At 39.0% G+C, this 20,937-nt stretch overlaps 1 protein-coding gene across 1 annotated transcript in view; it reads left to right on the forward strand.

The window, feature by feature from the left end:
• CARD11 (caspase recruitment domain family member 11) overlaps positions 1 to 18,118 on the forward strand; it is a 138,374-nt gene extending 120,256 nt beyond the window's left edge. Inside the window, exons 20-25 of the mRNA XM_052000080.1 lie at positions 1,532 to 1,627; positions 2,582 to 2,717; positions 4,125 to 4,304; positions 8,223 to 8,347; positions 12,284 to 12,399; positions 17,259 to 18,118. Of these exons, the coding sequence (XP_051856040.1) occupies positions 1,532 to 1,627; positions 2,582 to 2,717; positions 4,125 to 4,304; positions 8,223 to 8,347; positions 12,284 to 12,399; positions 17,259 to 17,463 (858 nt within the window). The 3' untranslated portion in view covers positions 17,464 to 18,118. The remainder of the gene's footprint in view (positions 1 to 1,531; positions 1,628 to 2,581; positions 2,718 to 4,124; positions 4,305 to 8,222; positions 8,348 to 12,283; positions 12,400 to 17,258) is intronic.
• The last annotated feature ends 2,819 nt before the right edge of the window (positions 18,119 to 20,937 follow it).

The following is a 20,937-nucleotide window of genomic DNA, read 5'->3' on the forward strand; positions in this document are numbered from 1 at the left end:
AATTTCATAAAATAAGTAATAGATAAGAATGGGGACTAAATCTGCAATATAAAAAAAACTCCCTAATAAAAAATTTCCTTCTACCCATGGCAGGTCAGCAACTTCTGTTTCAACTTAGTTTTAGAGCTGCCTAGAGCAGTGATATTAAAGTCAAAAGAAAAAAAAAAAATAGGGGCCACTAAACAGGTCTTGAGGGCTGCAAATTGACAATTTTAAAATGTAATATTATCTTTGATTTTGTCATGTTTTTATTTATTTCATGAAATATTTCTTGATTACATATTTTGCATTTTTACTTCTTTTTTTTTCAACAACAGCTTTTTATTTTCAAAACACATGCAAAGATAGCTCTCAACATCCACCCCTGCAAAGCCCCTTATTTCAGACTCTTCTCATCCCCTTCTACCCATTACCTTCCCCAGACAGCAAGTAATTCAATATATGTTAAATATGTACAGTTCCTCTTGATTACATTTTAATCTGGTTTATACACACTTGAGAAGTGTTTGATATCTTTGCCATAGCGTACAGACTTGAAGTGATTTGCTCATGATTTCTGATTCTGAGGTTAGCTCTTTAACCAAAGTGGGACACTGCAACTATTATTGTCTCCAAGTTACTTATGAGGAAACTGAGACTCCCAAAAGTTTCAATGACTATATAAGGTAGAATTTGAACCTAGGTTTTCCTGACTCCAAGTCTAATGTCCTATCTATATAGCAGAGAAGTATTCCTCAAAGTGTGATCTCTCTAGAGAAACTTGGGGGTTTCTGAAACTCTTTCAGAGGGTTTACAAAATAAAATTTAGTTTTTATTTTTAATATGGTAAATATCTATAAATATAACCCACATAAAAACTCTTTGGACAGATTCTTAATAATTTTTAATAATATGAAATACTGAGAACAAAAGTTTGGGAACCACAGTATAAACCATTCTTCCTCCTGCCTTCCAGAGCTTTATCCCATGCCAAAACCTGAGACAGAGGATGGGTAATCTCTCCAAATCCCTTTCAAGTCCTCCTCAGTTTCTCAGCACGGGAAGGTTTGGTTGTCAGCCTTAAAGTTCCTTTGTCATCCTAGGTAACCTAAAGTGACAGATTTATCCCTATATCTCAGGTCCCTTTTGCTTCCCTTCGCACCTCATTTCTGCTCTGTCCTGGCTACAGGCAAAATATCGGCAGGACACTCTTCCCTAAAGATGCTCTTTTTCATAGACTTCCCTGCTATTGAAAAGAAGCCATAATGACCGAGCCAAGCCTGCTGGCCAGTGATGTTTGGCCTTCATTCCATTATTCCTTGATCTCTGAAATCTCCATTAACAGGCCCAAGTCACCTTTCCCTGAATCTGGATACCTTTCATTCCTCCCATTGTTCTCTCCTTTGAAACCATCTGATTCTGTGAGAGTTGAGCTTCTCCCCTAGGCCTAAATGTCTTAAGGCTAGAAATGTTGCTAAAATGATATATAGTGTCTCATCTATCATACCATTCTCAGGAGAGTTTGATTAATTGATTGACAAAATGGTTTCAGAACACACTGCAGCCTGAGGAGCCTCTTGCAATGAATGACCCCCGAGTAAGCCCCCGTCTTTCAAGAGCAAGCATCCTTTTCGGTCAGCTCATACAGGTAAGGCTGTTCAGAGTACTTCTCCTACCCCCGTCTGCACCAGAGCTTTGGCATTTCCCTTTGCTTGCCCTACAATGCTTTTTATTAAAATAATAACATTTTTAACCTTCCAAAGCCCTTTGACATCTGTTATTTCCTTATATCCCCATAACAAACCCATGAGATCATAAGATCACACAAGCATAGACTTGAGCTGGAAAGGATCTCAAATATTTCTAGACCAGATTTTTTAAGTTGACTAATAAATTAATATTAATAATACCTCACATTTGTAAAGAACTTTAAGGTTTGCAAGATGATTTATGTACATTATCTCATCCGAGCTGCACAATAGTCCTGTGAAGTAGGTGTTATTATCATTTCTATTACACAAATGAGGAACTGAGGCTCACAGAGGTTAGACCTTTTCAAGGTCACACAGGTGAGTGTCAGGTGGAGGATTTAAATCCAATTCCTTTGAATATAGATTAGTGTCCCTCCCACAGTATTACACTGTAAGAAGAGTAATAAGAAAATGGGATCTTCAACCATATTACACTGTGATGAGCACAGTTGGAAAATGAGATCATTTGTTATTATTACTCAGTCTAGATTGTTAATTTAAGAGTTGTTTATTCTAAAAAAAATCAACCTGTCAATCAATAAGCTTGTATGAAGCACTTACTATGTGTTAAGTACTGTGATAGGCACCAGGAAAACAGAGACAAAAAATGAAAGTCTTTATTCATGAAATGGTGGAAAGGTCAAGGAGGACCATCTAATTGCACCTGGCAGGCTTGAGAATCTGATCATCTTTGAAAGTCACTCATTCACAACCTTTCTCATTTTTACCCCCATGCCCCAAAGAAGAGAACAAATCCATTCAAATCTAGTTAGAAACCAAAGCCAGGATGTTTCATTTCAGCCCTCGTAGAGGGAACCAATCCACTTCTTTTCTGTTTTTTTTTCCCCCAGTTTGTTAGTCGATCTGAGAACAAATATAAGAGAATGAACAGCAATGAACGGGTTCGTATCATCTCTAGTGGTCACCCAGGGAACGTAGCCCGAGCCTCACTTGATGTTTTGAAGCCCTTGTCAGAGAAGCATGAAGGTAAAAAGAAGTGCTTTTGTACATACTCTTCTGGGTGTCCATAGAAAAAACAGAAATCTATAGCTCAGTCACCTATGGAAAGCCACTCCAAAGAATCTAAATCCTGTAGTCTATAGCAGAGAACTTAATGGAGACAAAATGCTCACCACACCCAAGTGGAATGATTCTATCAAGGAAGGTGAGCTTTGAGACTGACAGAATAGAGAAAGAAAGAAACTGGACATATTTGCCTGAGGATGAAAGAAAGTGTCATATACTTGAGGTATAACTACCGGTCATTAGGAAAAATACTTAGCTGAGCTAAGAGGTGATAGACTTAAAGTGCAGCAGAAGGAGACATGAGTTTTTGGAAATAGCCATTATGAAATTTATTTTACTTGACTACATATATTTGTTACAAAGGTTTCCTTTTTCTCAAGTGAAAGATGTAGATGGGGTTATTAGAGAGGAGGAGCTATGTATGGCTTTTCTGCAAAAAAAAAAAAAAAAAGAAAGAAAGAAAGAAAAGGTTTTTGAAACTATGTTTTTAAAAATGCACAGAAGAGAATAGAAGACTAGAAGAAATCACCAATCAGCAGGACAATATTTAAAACTAACATGTCAAAAAAAAAAAAGAAAGAAAGAAAGAAAGAAAACTGACCTGTCTTTGATTATATGCTTAATAAGAAAAGTAAGCTGCATATAATAGAGATTCATGGTTTCATGTACATCCCTCTTTTTCTGTTCTGTATATATGAGAGTGGTCATTTTAACTGATGCATGTTAAATTCAAAACTTTTAAAATGGCAGGAATAAAATCCAGAATAATTGGTCAAAGAAAAGACAGTGTGGAAAGAACCTATACAAGCACAAATCAAAAATCCAAGTTGTTATTGACATTTATTAAGCAACTACTGTGTGCAAAGCACTCTAGAAATATTGTTTTAGCCTCACAACAACCCTATGAGGTAAATAATATAGTAATCCCTAATTTACTGTTGAGGAAACTGAGGCAGAGATTCAATGACTTGCCCAAAGTGATGGAGCTCATTAGCATCTGAGGATAGATTTGAATTCAGATCTTCCTGACTCCAAGCCAAGCATTATATTCACTGCACCATCAGCTGTGTCTAGCTTCCTGGAGATGAGAAGAACAAGAAAATCCATTTGCTAGAGCAGGAATGTAAGCAAGAAATACAATAATGGTTCAGAAAGCAAGATAAGGGGCATAGTGGGGAAGTGGACTTTTTGTCAAAGTCCAAAGACTTCACATAAATGAAAACTGGACCTAGAATAACGCTGAGAGAAATGGTGCAGAGAGAGCTCCATGCCACAGCAGTGCTGGGAACCAAGAACATGGATTTTCTCCAACTCTTCCCACCACTCATAGGCAAAAAACCAACCTAACAGTTCTTTCCTCTCTTGCAGATGTGGACACAGAAAGTGACCTCAACAAGAGCCTCAACCTGATCCCATACAGCTTGGTGCGTTCCTTCTACTCAGAGCGCCGACGACCCGTCCTCTTCACCCCCACCATGCTAGCCAAGACCTTGGTGCAAAAGCTGCTGAATTCTGGAGGAGCCATGGAATTCAACATGTGCAAGCCAGGTAAGTGAGGTGGGGAGCTTAGCCCCAGGACATGGACTATAGAAGAAACCCTTGGATCTATAGCAGTCCTGTGCTGGCTTGCAGCCTTTTAGAGACCTATACATATGCATGAACACACACACACACTCACACACACACACAAAATCTGCCAGCTTCCCTTTCCTGTGGAAGTAAATTAGTACAGAAAATGAATCAAGTCAGCACTGTTTACTACTCACTTGATTTACCCTCAGGGAATGAGTGAGCTACTTTCAAAGCTGGCTAAATAATAATAGTGCCTCCTATTTATATAGCTTCAAAGTCTTCTCATGTGCCTTATCACATTTACTCTTCATAACAATCATGTGATCTAGGTATGTAGGGAGGTAACACACCCATTTTACAGGTCAGAAACTGAGGCAGGGATTTTGTGACTGGCTCAAAGTCAGAGCCAAATCTCAAATTCAGGTAATAGAAAAGGAACTAGGAGGCCAATTCTCCATTTTACAGTTGAGAAAACTGAAGTTCAAAGAAATTAAGATACTTATATGAGGTCACACATATCTAGTATATATAGCATGATATAATATATAATAACATTATATATTATGTTATATATATGTATATATATATATGTGTGTGTATGTGTATATATATATATATATATAAAATATTGTAGATAATAACAAATGGAGGATTTGAATCCAGGACTTACGATTCAAAATCCAACCCTCCTTCTATTGCTACTAATTCCTTGCCCAGTACTCTCCTTACCATGTCCTGCTCCTTGCCCAATATTCTTTCTACTATGGCATGCTGACTATGGCTGGGGGGAGGGGGATGAGAATGCTCCAAATACCTTATACTGTGTTTACCTCCTTGTGGAGAGCTAGGAGATTTTAGGAATTCTTGCTACTTTTATATATACAGGAATAAATTATGTATCCTTCTGTCTTCTTTAGTACCTATCATGGTATACAATATATTATGGTAAGCATGGAACAAATGATTTAAAGAATGGAGTGACTCTATGAAACGGACCAAGGTGTCCCAGACAGCAGAACAAGTGAGCAAACTCCTACCTGATGGTTAATCAGTCAGTGCTTATGGATGAGGAGCAGTGTCTCTCAGCATAACTATAATAGCTGCTAGTCACATGAGCTTCTTTTCTGGTTAGGGAGATGACTGCCGCAAAATGCTTCCTCTGCACCTTGACTCCCCATGAATTTCTCAGCCTGTTCCCCTCTCCCCACCCCCAAGCCTGGCCACAGCCCTGCCACCTGTGACTCACATACATACCGCAAGGACGTGTGTGAACAGAAAAGAGGTTTCATTTCATGTTTCAGGACAGAAGTATTTTCCAGCTGATGTCTTGACCGACATGTGGTTCTCATAAAGCCTTATTTTTAAATCCCATTTCACCAAGCTGAACTCCACTGCACATTCCATTCCACCTTAACCTGCTTCATGTTCCTCTCAGTTATTCATCCAGGCCTATTTGTGCCTGAGGGCTCCTTGCTGGGGCCAGATGTTGGATCTTCAAGGTCTTTCAGGATCTTTACCATAGTCTTATCTTTCCACATTAAGTCGTTTTGCTTTAGTGACTAGCAGTGGCCCAGAAAACTTGCTCACTGACTCCTTCATAACCTCTTCTCCACCATCTGGGTCTAGAGCCCCTTGTTGAGCTGTCAGCTTTGGACCTTTCCACAGTGAGACATGATTCACCATTGGCTACTCTATCTCCTTGGTGAGGACCACCCAGGGCCTTGATGTGGGATTTGGTTCAAGTAGGACTTGGAATCATAGGATTTTAGAACTTGAAAGAATCTTGGACGTTATCTCAGCCAACTTCTTCATTTTTTAGAAATGAAATGACAGCCAATTAGTAGCATTCGATAAAAAGAACTAAATTCTAAGAGCCCGGATTCTTAATTCAATCTTTTTTACCATTTTTCTATCACTGAGCACTTGTGTTTGGCCTTTCTTTGTATTTAGCACAGTACTACACATAGTAGGCACTTAAATGCTTATTGGTTGCTGGCTTATTTGGGTTGATTAAAGCAGAATTTTCTGAGCAAAAGAGATAACTGCACTAAAAAGTGAGAGGGGGAAGGAGCAACGGGTTTGTGTGGAAAAAAAAGACTCCCACAGTAAGTCTAATATTCCATACAGACAGAAAGCAAATCTACTGCACTCTACTGCATGGCTCTAGAACCACTCTGTTAAGGAAAACTCATTGTTGCTGTCAGTCAATAAACAAAAAATTGAGATACCTACTTCAAGCTATCCCCTCATTGCCAGCATCCCTTCTGCATTATCACAGGAAGAGTGGACATTCATCCCCTGATGGAATACTGCCATTAACTATGTTCAGGGAGCCATTGTTAGGCTTTGTGGGAGTGACAGGGAATTAGAAAACAGAAACAATGACCCATATGAGAGTGTTTAGCTGTGGAAAGAGCAGTGGCTCTGGAGAGAGAGGATCTAGATTAAAATCTTATCTTTGAGGTTTATTACCTGATATTTATTACTATTTTCAAATGAGGGAGTTGAACGAGGTGGTGTCAAAGATCAAGAGGAAAGAGAGACAGAAACAGAGAGAGGGAGAGATGAGGGATAGATGGCTAAAGAGAAAGATAAAGAGAGAAAATGGAAGAAGAGAGAATGGAGAGGAAGGGGAGAGAAAGAGGAGGGAGCATTAGTGTTGCATAGTGGAGAGTTGGCCTTGGAGTTAGGAAAATAGATGCAGGAAAGAAAGGTTAGAACCTTTTATAAATACAGATTATGTAACTTTGGACAGGTCATTTAAGTTCTCATTGCCTGTGGGAGTTCTCTAAGATTATAAGTTGCAGAGCAGGTACCATATGCAATAGTAGCTGGAGTTTGCTCTCTAAGAGTTCCCTCTCCTAAAGAAATTAGAGTTTTGGTCCAATATGTGGAGTGAACCAATACAGGATTTTGATTATTTGCCTGTCAGCACTGAGATGTTAAGTTGTCTGCCCAAGGTCACACACCAGTATGTGCTTAAGAAGGAAGCACAGATTCCTTCTTAAGTCAGATCAGGATGACTCTACGCCAGCTCCCTATCCATTATGACATGCTTTCTCATGTGAATATATGTGTATACATCTTAGATCAATAATTTTCACATATATGACAACCAATAGCATGTTGATGCTTAGGATTATCCATGATCTTATTGCTGAGTACAGATCCTATCTCTTCCTCATTTTATGTGTTACTTTCATAAAAAATTCTTCATCTAGTGATTGACCCTCTCATGAGTCCTTTCATACTTAACAAGGCTGGTCCTAGCTAGTCAGGAAAGGGATATCTATATGTGTGTCTGTGTGTGCACACTCATGATAAATGCTCTATCTCAGGCTTATATTTACAGCTTTTCCAACTTAATAACATTCAGTAGAACTTACCCTCCACTGGCATAGCCTTCAAGAATCCAAGGTCATCGCCATGTTGCCATGGAGCTGAAGAATAGTGTGTAAGGTCATATATACATGAGAATTGTCCTCTGAGTGAGGTAGGTGATAAGTAAATGGCACAGAAGTCTAATGGAAGGAAAAGCCATCGTGGACTAGGCAATGGGGAATATTTTGACCGCAGGAGTAGAACATGATCTGACCCTTTAAAAGACAGGCAGAGTCTTGGATGTTATGCAACAGTAATGATATTTGCAAATCATTCAATGAATATCAGTTCATTTGAATTTTATAACAACCTTATGTAATTAATACTACAGGTGTTGGTATCCCCATTTTACAGATGGGGAAACTGAGACTGAGAGAGGTTAAATATTTTTTGCAAGGTCACAGAACTAGTTAGCGTCTAAGGTGATTTTAAACACAGGTTTTTCCTGACTCCAATTTTATTGCCCTACCCATTATGTCTCACTACAATTAAAACCTTGTCTTCCCTCTCTAGATATTGTAACAAAGGAGGAGTTCTTGAGGAAAGAAAGAACAGAAACCATCATCTTCTCCCGAGAAAAGAATCCAAACACCTTCGAATGCATTGTTCCTGCCAATATTGAAGCTGTGGCTGCCAAGGTGACTTAGGGTTGGAATTAGCCATCTTTGATCTGTCTATGTTATATGCATCTCTTTCCTGAAAGTCTAATAATCCACTTGCTGCCATCTTGGTAAAGACCAGAGTTGTAAGATTTGTTCTTATTTCTTTCCTTCCCATGCTCCCAAGTTCTGATCCTCTTTTTCCCCTTCTTTTTCATGTTCTCTCTCCTTCTTTACCTCCAAATTAACTTGATTCTTGTGCTAACCCTTTTTCTCTTCCCATTCTCTAGCTTCTTCATTGCCCTTGTGTACTGGACTCCAGCGTGTTTATTTAGCAGAACCATCTTCTATTTTTAATGGTTTTCAGTGTTTGTGTCCTAGTTTGCATTGTTAGGTATGTGTGTGTCTGGTTGTGATAACAGGGCCAGAGATAGAGAAAGAATGTGTCAGTGAGAGACAGACAAAGTGAGAGAGTTGGTGTCAGGTACGACATTTGCTGAACAAGTGGAAAGTGGGAGATTAGAATGGTCTTTGGCAGGGGATGAGAAAAAGTATATGTATACAATTTAAGCAAACACTTTGGTTGTCCTGTTTTTTGGTTCTCAAGTGTCCGTGCATTGTGTAGTCTATCAGTCCTAAGCATGGAGGTTATTTCCTATTCTAGACAAGAAAAATGCTTAAATTGAATCCAAGGGCATTACACTAGGCTGTGGGGCACATAAGCTTTTGGCCATCTCAGTGAAATGAAACAATTACATGTAGGTAAATGGTAAGGAATTTTACATTTAATGTCCTTCTCCTGTCTCTGTCCCATCTTGATGCATAAGCCAAAGACTTGAGCACAACTATCAGTAAACTTAGGCTGCTAGGCAGCACAGTGGATAGAGCACTGGAACTGGAGTCAGGAAAACCTGGATTCAAATTAAGAATTCACATACTTAATAGCTTGTAATCCTGGGCAAGTCATTTAGCCCTGTTTGCCTCAATTTCTTCATCTGTAAAATGAGCTGGAGAAGGAATTGTCAAACTAATCCAGTACTCTTGCTAAGAAACCCCCAAATGGGGTCATGAAAAAGTCAGACATGCCTGAAAAACAACTAAACAAATCAGTAAGCTTACATACCATATGTTATTATTTAGAGTTATTCCCCTCATTCAGTGAACTCGGATGACAAAGGATCAGGGACATGAGTGATAAGAATGACAAGGAAAGATAATTGAATCATAGGTTTGGAACTAAAAGGGATGTCAGAAGCCATCTAGACCAAAGTTGTCAAATACACAGCCAGCAGGCTCATTCAGCTACAATGCTGTTGAATGCCACCTGAACCAGATTAAAATGTAATTGGGAAATATTTAACAAAATAAATAAAAATGTAGTTATCACTTCCACATCATAGGAGTTAGGGACACAACTCCCCCTGTGATCTGGAAAGTTCTCTTAAATTTTTTGGTCCTTCCTTCATAGTAGAGAAGTCTGAATTTTTTCTTTTTTTTTTATGGGGCATTTACAATACCTTATTCTATAATTTGGGTTAAGTATTTAATCATAGGTTCGGTGTCTTCTGCTGGCCTTCATGTATTATCTGCAGCTTCCACAAAACTCCCAAAAAATTCTCATTCAATTTCTTATTCTGATTAGAGATATATTGAAATTGATGGGAAAAGCTGTGTTGTGGAAGAGATGGCTATACAGTAAAACATTGATAACACTGCATTTTAAAAGTAAGTCAATACACAGCCCACAGGATCCTTATGTACAGATTAATGACCTGCTGTTACTATTTTCTATATAGTTTAGCACCGTTGGTTTAGACCAATGTCTTCATTTTATAGACAAGGAAACTGGGTCCCAGAAATATTAAGCGACCTGCCCTAAGTCACAGAAGTAGTAAGTAGCATAACCAAGGAAGGATTTGGGACCAAAAGCTTTCAAGTGATTTCTATTCAACTCAAGGCATTTGTTATCATTTTTCAGTCATGTCCAACTCTCTGGGACCCCATTGGGGTTTTCTTAGTTAAGATACTGAATAGCTTTGCCATTTCTTTCTCTAGCTCATTTACAGATATGGAAACTGAGGCAAACAGGGTTAAGTCACTTACCTAGGATCACACAGCTAGTAAGTGTCTAAAGTGAGATTTAAACTTCTGAATATGATTCTTCCTGACACCAGGCCCAGTGCTCTATCCACTTTTGCCCTACCTACTTGCGCATTTCAAAGGACATTAAATGCCTACTATATGTAAAATATTGACATATATGATCCATGAGGTCATAAAGAACTAAACAACAATATCTCATTGACTCTGCTGGGCACTGAAAATACCGACATAAAAATGAGACATCTCTTGCCCTCAAGCTCTACAGTCTGTTAAAGACAACACATACACATACAAGTGTATCCAAATTATATGTAGAATAAATACAAGATAATTTCAGGGCTGGGAACTAGAAGCTGAGGAATTTAGAATTGTATCCTGTAGGTGGTAGATCTTGAGCTGAGCTTTGAAGAAATTTTCAAAGGTGGAGGCAAGAAGAGACTTGCATTTCAGGTATGGGAGGGAGAGGAAGAAAATCTATGCAAAGGAATGGAGATAACATATTGAATTTTGGAATTCTACTTATGTTAAAAAACACCAAAAAGGTTGGTTTAGCCAGACTATAGAGTACATAAAGGGGAATAATGTAGAACAAGACTGGAACCTGCTTGAGAAAGTTTTTAAATGACAATTCGAATGCCAAATATGCACTTGCCAAAAATTCTATTTTATGGAGAACTCATACAGGACAAGTGCTCATGTGATAGTCGGAAAAAGTGTTACAAGGTCTCTTAGAACTTTAGAATTGATTGCATGACATGGGGGACACTGGTACAGAGAAGGTGCTGTGTTCTGTGAATAAAGCAGAATTGAAGGAGCTCAAAAAAAATGTGAGATGCATGGATTTAGAGAATGCATCCCAAATGGACTATTTGTTTCCAACCCATGGTAAAGCCTTCCATGCTTGTATTGCTCTGATCAACCACACGACACCTTGTACCTTGACTCTAACATAGTGATGCTATTTTAGTCTTCTTAGAGAATGAAAGACAACAACCAACCAATTAATAAACAGAAGTTAATTTGATTCTCAAGGCAATATGGAGCCTCTGGAGTTTAGGTTAGGCACTGAGCTTGAAGAGCTTACATTTTACTAAGGGATATAACATATGAACAGATAATTATTTTAAAAGAGCAAGCTTTCTAATATTGGTTTCCCCTAAGAAGTAGCATATGAAATTAATTTTGAAGGAAACCAGGGATTCTAAGAGGCACAGATTAGAAAGGAATGTATTCTAAATTTGTCTTTACATTCCTAAGGCAAGAAAAATCACTTCCTGCTTAACCAGGAAGTCAAGTTAAATACCCTTTTAGAATCACTGGGGCCCAATGCTGAAAAGAGATTTATAGAATAACCCTGGAAATAGATTCAAAGAATTGACCAGTCTACCAAAATATTCACCACCTAGCAGAACTCTCAAGCCCTTTCTACCCTGATACAGTTATCCCAGGGACATGCTTGACGGCAGTTAGTATCATGTATCTGAAGTACCACCAAGGGCCACCAGTGATCTCTGCCATTTTTCAATAAAGAGCTTACTTATAACCTAATTTATTTCAGGCCCTGGGCTCCTGGTCTAACATGTGTAGCTATGTTCTATAATGTATAGACATCTGAGGAGTAGCAAGTGTGTCTCCGGGTGTGTTGGTCTAAATTGGTTCTGTGCTTTCATTTTTCATCTCTAGCAAAAAAGTATTTTTAGTTTCTGGTTTTCACTGTTTCCTCAGTTGCTAACCTTTTTTTTTTTTTTTCTGGTGCCAGCTTCTCTATTGGACAAGCAGTCTACCATTGTACATAGGCACATGTATACACATACATGCACATGCAATATGGACATTTATCCTCCAATGAAACTGTGATACTTTTGTTTCTAGAATAAACACTGTCTGCTGGAGGCCGGGATAAGCTGCACAAAAGATTTGATCAAAGCAAAGATCTATCCCATTGTTCTCTTCATCAGAGTTTCAGAGAAGAATATTAAGAAATTCAGGTAATGTCTCAGGGAGTTTTATATTTATATGGGTCGACCAGCAATCTTGCCCTTAATCTACAAAGCTCCCCCAGGAACATCCTCAGGAAGCCTGCCTAGGTATTTGGAAGGCTTCACATTCTCCTTGTTGGTGTGGTTGGTTTCCCAGTAGCTACCCTAAACAGCCTCCCACTGCCCTTCTCAGTGTGGCCACCCTTATTAGTCCTTGCAAGGAAACTAGCCCAAGCCATATCACTCTCTGCCCTCACCCACAGCTCTCCCCCCTTGCATACAGCCTGCTGACTCCTAACTCTGCCCTTACCCATATTCTTCCCTCTACCCAGATGCCCTTCCAACTTGGCTTACCAAACTTCCTCAATTTAAAAACCCTTACTTAGAGCTTACTTCCTCTGCAAAGCCTTTCTTGATCCTCCTCATTGCATGGCTGCATATGCTCCGGACATGAACACAAAACACCTCAGCAGTTAGATGGCGTCATGGAAGGAGCACTGTGTCCAAATCCTGGGTTATTAACTGGCTAACCTCCCTCTGCCTCAATTTCTTTGCTTTAAAATGAGGATAAATCTAACAGCAGCTCTCTCACAGGATTATTGTGAAGATCAAGTGACTTAAATATGTAAAGCACTTTGTAAATCTTAAAGTGTTCTTTCAATCAAGCATTCACTGAGCATCACTGTACTAGGCACTAGAGAAAAAAAGATAAAAATCAAATAGTTCCTGTCTTCAGTGTTGATAATCGAGCAAAATGACACATATATATACATATGTATACATGTATATAAACACTTATATACATATAATGCATATAAAAGTATATACAAGGTAAAGAGTCTATCAGCTAGAATTAAAAGTAGACACAAGATAAAGAGTCTATCAGCTAGAATTTAAGTGACTACTGTGTGCTGGCACTGAAAATAAAAAAAAATTAAAAAACAATTTTTTACCCTCAAAGAACTTATACTTCACTGGGGGAAACAACATATGCACATATAAGTAGAAACCAGATGTCTACTTAAATAAAAAAGTGGAGAGGTAGAATGATGTAGTCAATAGAAAGCCAGTCCCAGAATCAGAAAGATCTACTTTCAGGCCTACATCTGAACTATTAGCAGCTCAACTTGGACAAATCACTTAATTTTTCAAGGATATAGACAACTCGCTAGGATAGCTAGGTGGCACAGTGGATAAAACACTAGGCCTGGAGTCAGAAATGAATTCAAATCTCATCCCACATATTTAATATCTGAATGACCCATTTCACCCTGGTGGCCATTTTCCATGGATTGGAAAAGACAAACCACTGCAGTATCTTTGCCCAGAAAACCCTAAATGGGGTCACAAAGAGCCAGACATGACTGAACAACAAAATGGCAATTCTCTAAGACTCTAAGACTAAGTTTCAGAGTTGACCATCTGCACTAGTGGGAGGTTCCTCACCAGGGAGTTCTGTATACTAATGAAGTCACTGAACAGAAAAAAAATTATAAATATATATATGTATATATGCAAGATAATTTAGGGGACCAAAAGAGGAACTAGCCACTCAGAAATTTTAATAAAATAATAATTAGTTGTAACATTATTTATTAATATATCATAATGTATTACTAATACACAATAATAACGTTAATGATGGTTATAATGATAGCTAGCACATATAGTACTTTAAGGTTTTCAAAGTACTTCACAAATATTATCTCATTTGATCCTCACAACCTTGGGAGGTTAGTACTATTATTACCCCATTTTACAGATGAAAAGACTGAGACAGTCTGATGTTGTGACTTGCCCATCATCACACTTAAAGAGATGGAAACTTGAGTTGAATTATGAAATAGGCTTGGCATTCTGAGATTCTAAACATAAAATATTAAGGTTAGAAGACAACTTCTCAAGTTCTTAACCCCATGTCAGGAAACTATTTAGTTAGGTTGTTTTGGGGGTTGCTTTTTGAGGGGGGAGAGAGGTGTTTTATTTGTTTTGTTTTGTTTTCTATCTTGATGTAGCTAATTCCCAATTAGTGTTAATAATGAATTCCCAAGAAGTAGTCAGATTATTCAGATTCTCATCACATTTCCTTTGGGTTGGAATCAGTTATCATATTTTACATAAAATTATAATTTCAAGTAAATACAAAAAAAATTAATGCAATCATTTCATGTGATTTTTTTATCTGTACTAATTGGGACTTTTCTATAATTATCCAGTAGAATTGGTTACCTCTATAATCCTATGCACTTCAGTTTTTACATTTCAAAACATCATTCTGAACAGAAATCCATAGGTTTTGTCAGGATGTCATGTCAGAGGGATTCAAGACATGCACAAAAAAAGGTTAAAAATCCCTATACTAGAAATCATCTTGTTTAGGCTTCTTATTTTTACCATGAGAAAACCAAAAGTCCAGAGTCGTACTCAAGATCTCAAAGCTAATTTATGAGATAAATTATGAAATTTATCCCAATTTCAAAGGCAGTTTCCTTCCCCTATGTCACCTTGCCCTGTTATACTATATTTAGTGACATTTCACTGCACACATTTTCTCTCCAGACTTATTTTCCAATATGACAAACATTTATTAGGCACCTACCAAGTGCCAGGCACTGTGCTAGATACTATAAGTAATAGGCTACTTAACTGTTGTGTTACTGTTTAGTGCTTCATTGGTGTTTTGGTATTGGTTTCACATTTCTCCAATGACATTAACTAGGAGAAAGATGGTTTCTGAAAGCCAGTCCTCTTGCCCATAGCTCTCCCTGCTCCCTTGTGTCCTGCTAGGATATACTGGGATTAAAGAAGCTTTCAAGTATGACAGGGGCTTAGGCCAGCTAGAGCAAATGTAAAAATTGCCTTTGGAGCAGCCTACCAGAAGTAAGTAGGCACAGGATAGCCAGTCGCAGTTAGAGTACCTTGACTCCTCACCATCCCCTCAGTTCCAATTCCATTGAATGGCTGTGAGATTTAAAAGAAACAATCTACATAAAAATACTTTGCACTCTTTTAAAGCATTATATAAATGTCAGTTTTTATTCTACGAGCTGGGGAAGTTGTTCCTCTAAGATGACTATGACAGGGAGGTGACTCCATGAGATGCAAGTAAATTGGATTTAAATGAGGGAAGGCTGTGCAAGATCACCAGGCTCGTTTCCCCCCAGAGCCATCTGGGTCTAGTGGCCAGATATAGATCAGGACCACTGCAGGTGACCCTGGATGCAATGGGAGACCTTGGTCTTTCTAAACTAAGGTCTTTTCTATATCTCAGTTTAATTGAGGTCATATCCATTCAGTGATTAAGGTTAAGTAACAATTGAGGCAAAGAATCTCCTCTTTCACCTAGTCAAAAAAAACAAACAAACAAAAAAAAAAAAAAAAAACAACGATAAACAAACAAACAGATAAATAAATAAATCTGAGAGGGGAAGACTCTTGGGATTTCTGGCCAAAACAGATATGATTGCTAATTACATTCTACCAAATTGGGAGAAAAGGCAGCTCAGTGCACTGGATTTAGAGTCAGAAGACCCAAGCTCAGATCTGTTCTATGTTCTATGTTCTATCCTGATATGAACTTGTCAAAGTTCCTTCGCCATCCTGGACCTCAGTTTTCTTATCTGTAAAATGAAAAAGTTGTACTTGATGACTTCAAAGGTCTCTTCTAGATCTTCTAGATTCAGATCTGTGAACCAGCATCATAAATCCAAGATCTAATAGAATATAACCTTCTTGAGAGCAGGGACTGTTTTATTTTTATCTTTGTATTCCCCAAGGCACAATGTCTGACACATAGTAGACAACTTGATGAATGCTTACTTTGTTTTATTGAATGGTGATATCATTATTTCCTGAACCTTTGAATTTTTTCAGTACTTGTGTTCAACTCCCTAATATTGAATACTTTATAACAATACCAGTCAATTGAAAACATGAATTTATAGTAATAATACTTAGCATTTATAAAGTTATTACTATGTGTCAGGTTTTACAATTATTATGTCATTTGACTCTGACAACAACTTTAGGAAGGAGGTGCTATTATTGTCCCCATTTTACCAATGAGGAAACTTGAGACAGAGATTAAGTGGTTTGCCAATGTCCTCATAGCTAAATAAGTGTCTGAAACTAAATTTGAATGCAGGTCCTCCTAAATCCAGGGCTGGAACTCTATCCACTGAGCCATCTAGTTGTCCTCCCTTCTCCCTTTCTTCTCCTCCATCCCCACATACACACATTCTGGCAAATTGATTTAAGAAACTCACTTAACCTCTCAGCTTGCCCAGGTAGATCATAAATTTCTGAGCAGGTGTTTACCTGCATTTATCTTGTCAATTCATCAAGCATTTATTAAGCACCTACTATGTGTCAGGCACAGTTCCAAGTTCTTAAGAATACAAAGAAAGGAGAAAATCATTCCTTTCCCTCAAGTTCACAATCAAATGAAAGAAAACATGTAAGTTGCTATATACAAACAAGATATATAAATGGGCATTGAGGGAGGGAGTTTGTTCACCGAGTTCCCTAAACCAGAAAAATCTCAGATATAATTCAGAATAATTAGAGGAAGGAGGCAATAGCCACTGGGACAATTAGGAAAGGCTTCACATAGAAGGTGGCATTGGAAATAGGTTTCCAATTCCATTTGGGCTTCACTAGGGATTCTCAGAGGGTGCATTTCGGGCATGGGGAACAGCTTACACAAGGGCCTAAAGGTAGAAAATGAAATGTATGGCTGGAGTATCAGGTTACCATCATGGCTATCATCCTGGTCTTCTTTCCTTCGAAGACCAGTTAGGGAACAAAGTAGTTTTTTTTTTTTTTTTACACAAACACCACTGAGTGTATGTCTGTTATTCTGACCCTAGGAAACTGTTGCCCAGGCCTGAGACAGAGGAGGAATTTTTAAGGGTGTGCCGCCAGAAGGAGAAAGAGTTGGAAGCCCTACCTTGTCTCTATGCCTCAGTGGAGGTTGAAATGTGGAGCAGTGTGGAGGACCTAATCCGAGTCATCAAGGAGAAGATAGGAGAGGAACAGCGTAAAACCATCTGGATTGATGAAGATCAGCTGTAAAACAGGCCTCGTGTTGAATTGGATTTGTCAGTGATGGGCAGGCCCTGCCCAAGCAGAGTTTGGGATGGTAGAGTCCCCAAGGGCATTGCCCAGGGCTTCCTTACCACCTCTGTTTTCAGGGCGCTGATGGAGCAGACACAGTTGGGAGGAGCTATTTGGGCATGTGGGTGATGGGAGTCCCAGTGATTAAACTTCTACCCTGATAAGCTGCCTCACCACAGGACCCCACTCCCCTTTCCCAATCAGTCCTATCCCCAAGAACAGCAGCAACTGTTTTAACTGTGGGGATGGAAGAAAACGAGGGAGGGAGGGAGGAGTAATTTATTCCACATATTGCCTAGACCCCGTCCCAGTCATTTAGCACTCCTGACCTTAACACAGGGTAAATCTTCAGGGAGACATGGACTCAGCCAAAGGTCACTGAACCTGAGACCTTTAGGTTCCCTCCCAGACCAGACTAGCAATTGAATGTAATTCGCCAAGGACTCTGCTCATTGCCTGGTCATATTGGGGACCCCTAAAAGCAAGACTACTTTTCTCACCTGTGGTCCTTTCTGTGGGGTACATATGTAGGTAGCCTGGCCAGGCTGGAGTGAAAGATATATGTTGCACTGTATTGACTTTTTTTTTGCATTAAAATTCCTCAAGTCCTGTATTCTCCATCATTCTTTTCTTTTCCAGTTGGCAGTAATTTTAAGCATCGCCTAGTTCCTCACATTAACTATTCCCAACTATCTTCTACTTTGGGTAGAAGGAGGGAGAGAAATAGAAAAAAAATTAAGAAGAAATAAGAAAGAGAACATGGAAGGGAAAGGGAGAGAGCCAGGAACATTTGGAGCATTTTGCACCTACTTAGAAGTGGAGGAGCAGGATTAAGGAGAAAAGAACCTGTGAACTCCTCCACCTGCTGGGAAGTGTTTGGGGCTATTGTTAGGTTGTCTAGCCAGCCTGCTTTTAAAATCCCTCTAGATTACTCTCACCCTATTTGTTCTCATTAAAAGGAACAGTTTCTACTTGAGATATTTATTCTTGGGAGGGTAAAGTCCATTTTTTTCCTGTGCTTTGAAGCTTCCCTATCCTGCTTTTTCCCCTCAAGGTTTAGTTTCTCCTTCCTGGCTACTCCTGGTTCTGCAAACAACCCTTCTATAATTTGGAGACTGGCAAACTTTTCCCTTTTTCTTATCTGCTTTGCTGGAGAATGATGGATTTCAAATCAACAAACATTCAAACAATGAGCTTATAAAATAGAAATCCAAAAGGACTCACTTTCCCATAATGCTTTGGGCCTGAGGCACAAATAGTGCTAGGAAAGAATAGGTTTTCCCATCATGCCATGGAATTCATGGACAGACATTGTTGTTTATAAATGGAAGAAAGAAAGCTAGTCAGGCTTGAAATGTTGGCAGGGCAATGCAGCATTGATCAGGGGCTTTGGCAGCCTCTGAGAGTACCCGAGCCAAGCTGAGTGTGGGAGCTGTGGCCTTCTAGTCATGCAGTAGAGATGCATGAACACACAGAACCAGGCCTCAGGCATAGATGCCTTTGCCCAAGTCCCAGCTCTTGCACACTCCTGGGACTTCCCCTCTTGTGCAAAAATGCCTTTAGACCAAGGTGAGCGTAGACTTCCCTCAGAAAGGAAAAGGACCTAGCTTTTTGCTAAATAGTGTCAGAACAAAACTCCAATTCTATCTTTCTTTATGTGCTTCAAAAAGAGAAAGATAGCAGGTAATGGGTATCCAAACACTGAACTTGATTCAGCTGAACAAATGAATGAAAAAAAAGTATTAAGGGCAAACCAGTAATGGTCAACACAGATAGCCAGATTTGAAAGGGATGTGGGTAGGTGTAAAGGGAAGGGATATGGTGGGATGTGGGCACTGTGCTAAACTCTGGGGGATGCTAAAAAAATTATTGAAAGAGTCCCTGTTCTCAAGGAACTTAAATCCCAAAAAGGAAAAATAATATATATATATAGGGGAATGACAATCAGGGAAAGGTTTATCTTTCTGTGAGGTAAGAAGTGGGAGAAGGAAAAAGATAGATGGTAGCAGGCAGATTGTGAGGTGACCTAGCTGGCCAGCTGGCTGGATGGGATATGAAATTGAAACATGGTCTAGAGTCCAGAATCAGCCAATAGATGAGCTAAGTGGGCTAAGTGGGCTAATTTGTATGAACCCAATCACCAATCCACTGGGTTGGGCCCTCCAAAAATAAATTGCTTAACTTGTCCAGGGCCTGGGGCAGGGAATCTGGAAAGTGTAATGTGGAGCTTCAGGTCTCAGGAGTGGTATGGAGTCTACTGGATCAGGTGGTGTCAGGTCAGGAATGGCTGGCTGAGATTGAAATGGCATCAGTGAATGATTGGATGAAATGGGAAGCTACCAAGGGTAGAAGGGTCCAGAGACAGTTATAGAGAATTTGCCCCAGAAAGGCCTGGATTCATGTCCAACCTCTGACATAGGCAGGCTGTGGGACCTTGGACAAAACACTTAACCCCTGGAAGACTGGATTTTAGAGCAGATAGAAATCAGCATGGGAAGAGAATATTTCTTCTTAGTCTTTTCCTACAACAAGGAAATCACAGATCCATTTTTTTTAAATAAACAGGTAACTAGAATCCCTACTAGACATATACATTCTGATAATTGATTGCCCTTTCTCTATGTGTGGTCCCAGATAATCCAAGTAAATTGTGACACTCCTGAGTGTTTGGCCTTATGGTTAGACTTCATGGTCTAGATTACTCAGTCATAAAGCATGAACTCATTTGCAGGATAAAGAGGAATTACACCAACATAACTAATCTCAAAGGCAAACCTCCTTAGGTCCTTTCTGTGACAACATTATTTGAAAATTTTATAAATTATTTATTATTATTATTAGAAATTATTATATTATTATTTGAAGACGTTAGGAATTAAGAGAATAGAAATCAAAGAAATTAATAAATGGTGTGGCTGTTTCAAAAGATCCCTTCTCTCCATTCCAACTGCATTTCAGGTCCATTTCAGGCCCAGTGGATTTCTTACAGGCCCATATAATATGGGAGAAGCCACGTATGCAAAGGAAATTTCTTCTAAACCGAAATGTCCTTCCAGAGTAAATTGAAGATTCCTCCTATTGCTGGAAGTGCCCCTGAAAACAAATTTGATGTTTTGGAGAGAAAAAGGCCATGTTTCTCAAGGTCCTCCTGTGCTTATTTAAGGCCAAATAAACTGCTAAATGTTGGGAGTTGAGGGCTGGAAGGACTTCAACTTCTATCTTGTTAAAAACTGAAGTTAAACAGTAAATTTTCTCCAAGCTGAGGCATTGTGTTTGTACTTAGAAACAGTGTTTCCCTGTAAAGCACTTAGCACAGAGGAGACAGACGTGCTTGGAAAAAACACCGGAGTAAAAGGCTTGCTGATTTATTTTGATTTTTACTTATTTCATTTCAGAATCCTCTGTCCCATTGTGTGCAGTAGGGCCAAACAC

The sequence above is a fragment of the Antechinus flavipes genome, chromosome 1 (genome assembly GCF_016432865.1).
Source record: "Antechinus flavipes isolate AdamAnt ecotype Samford, QLD, Australia chromosome 1, AdamAnt_v2, whole genome shotgun sequence".
NCBI lineage: Eukaryota > Metazoa > Chordata > Mammalia > Dasyuromorphia > Dasyuridae > Antechinus > Antechinus flavipes.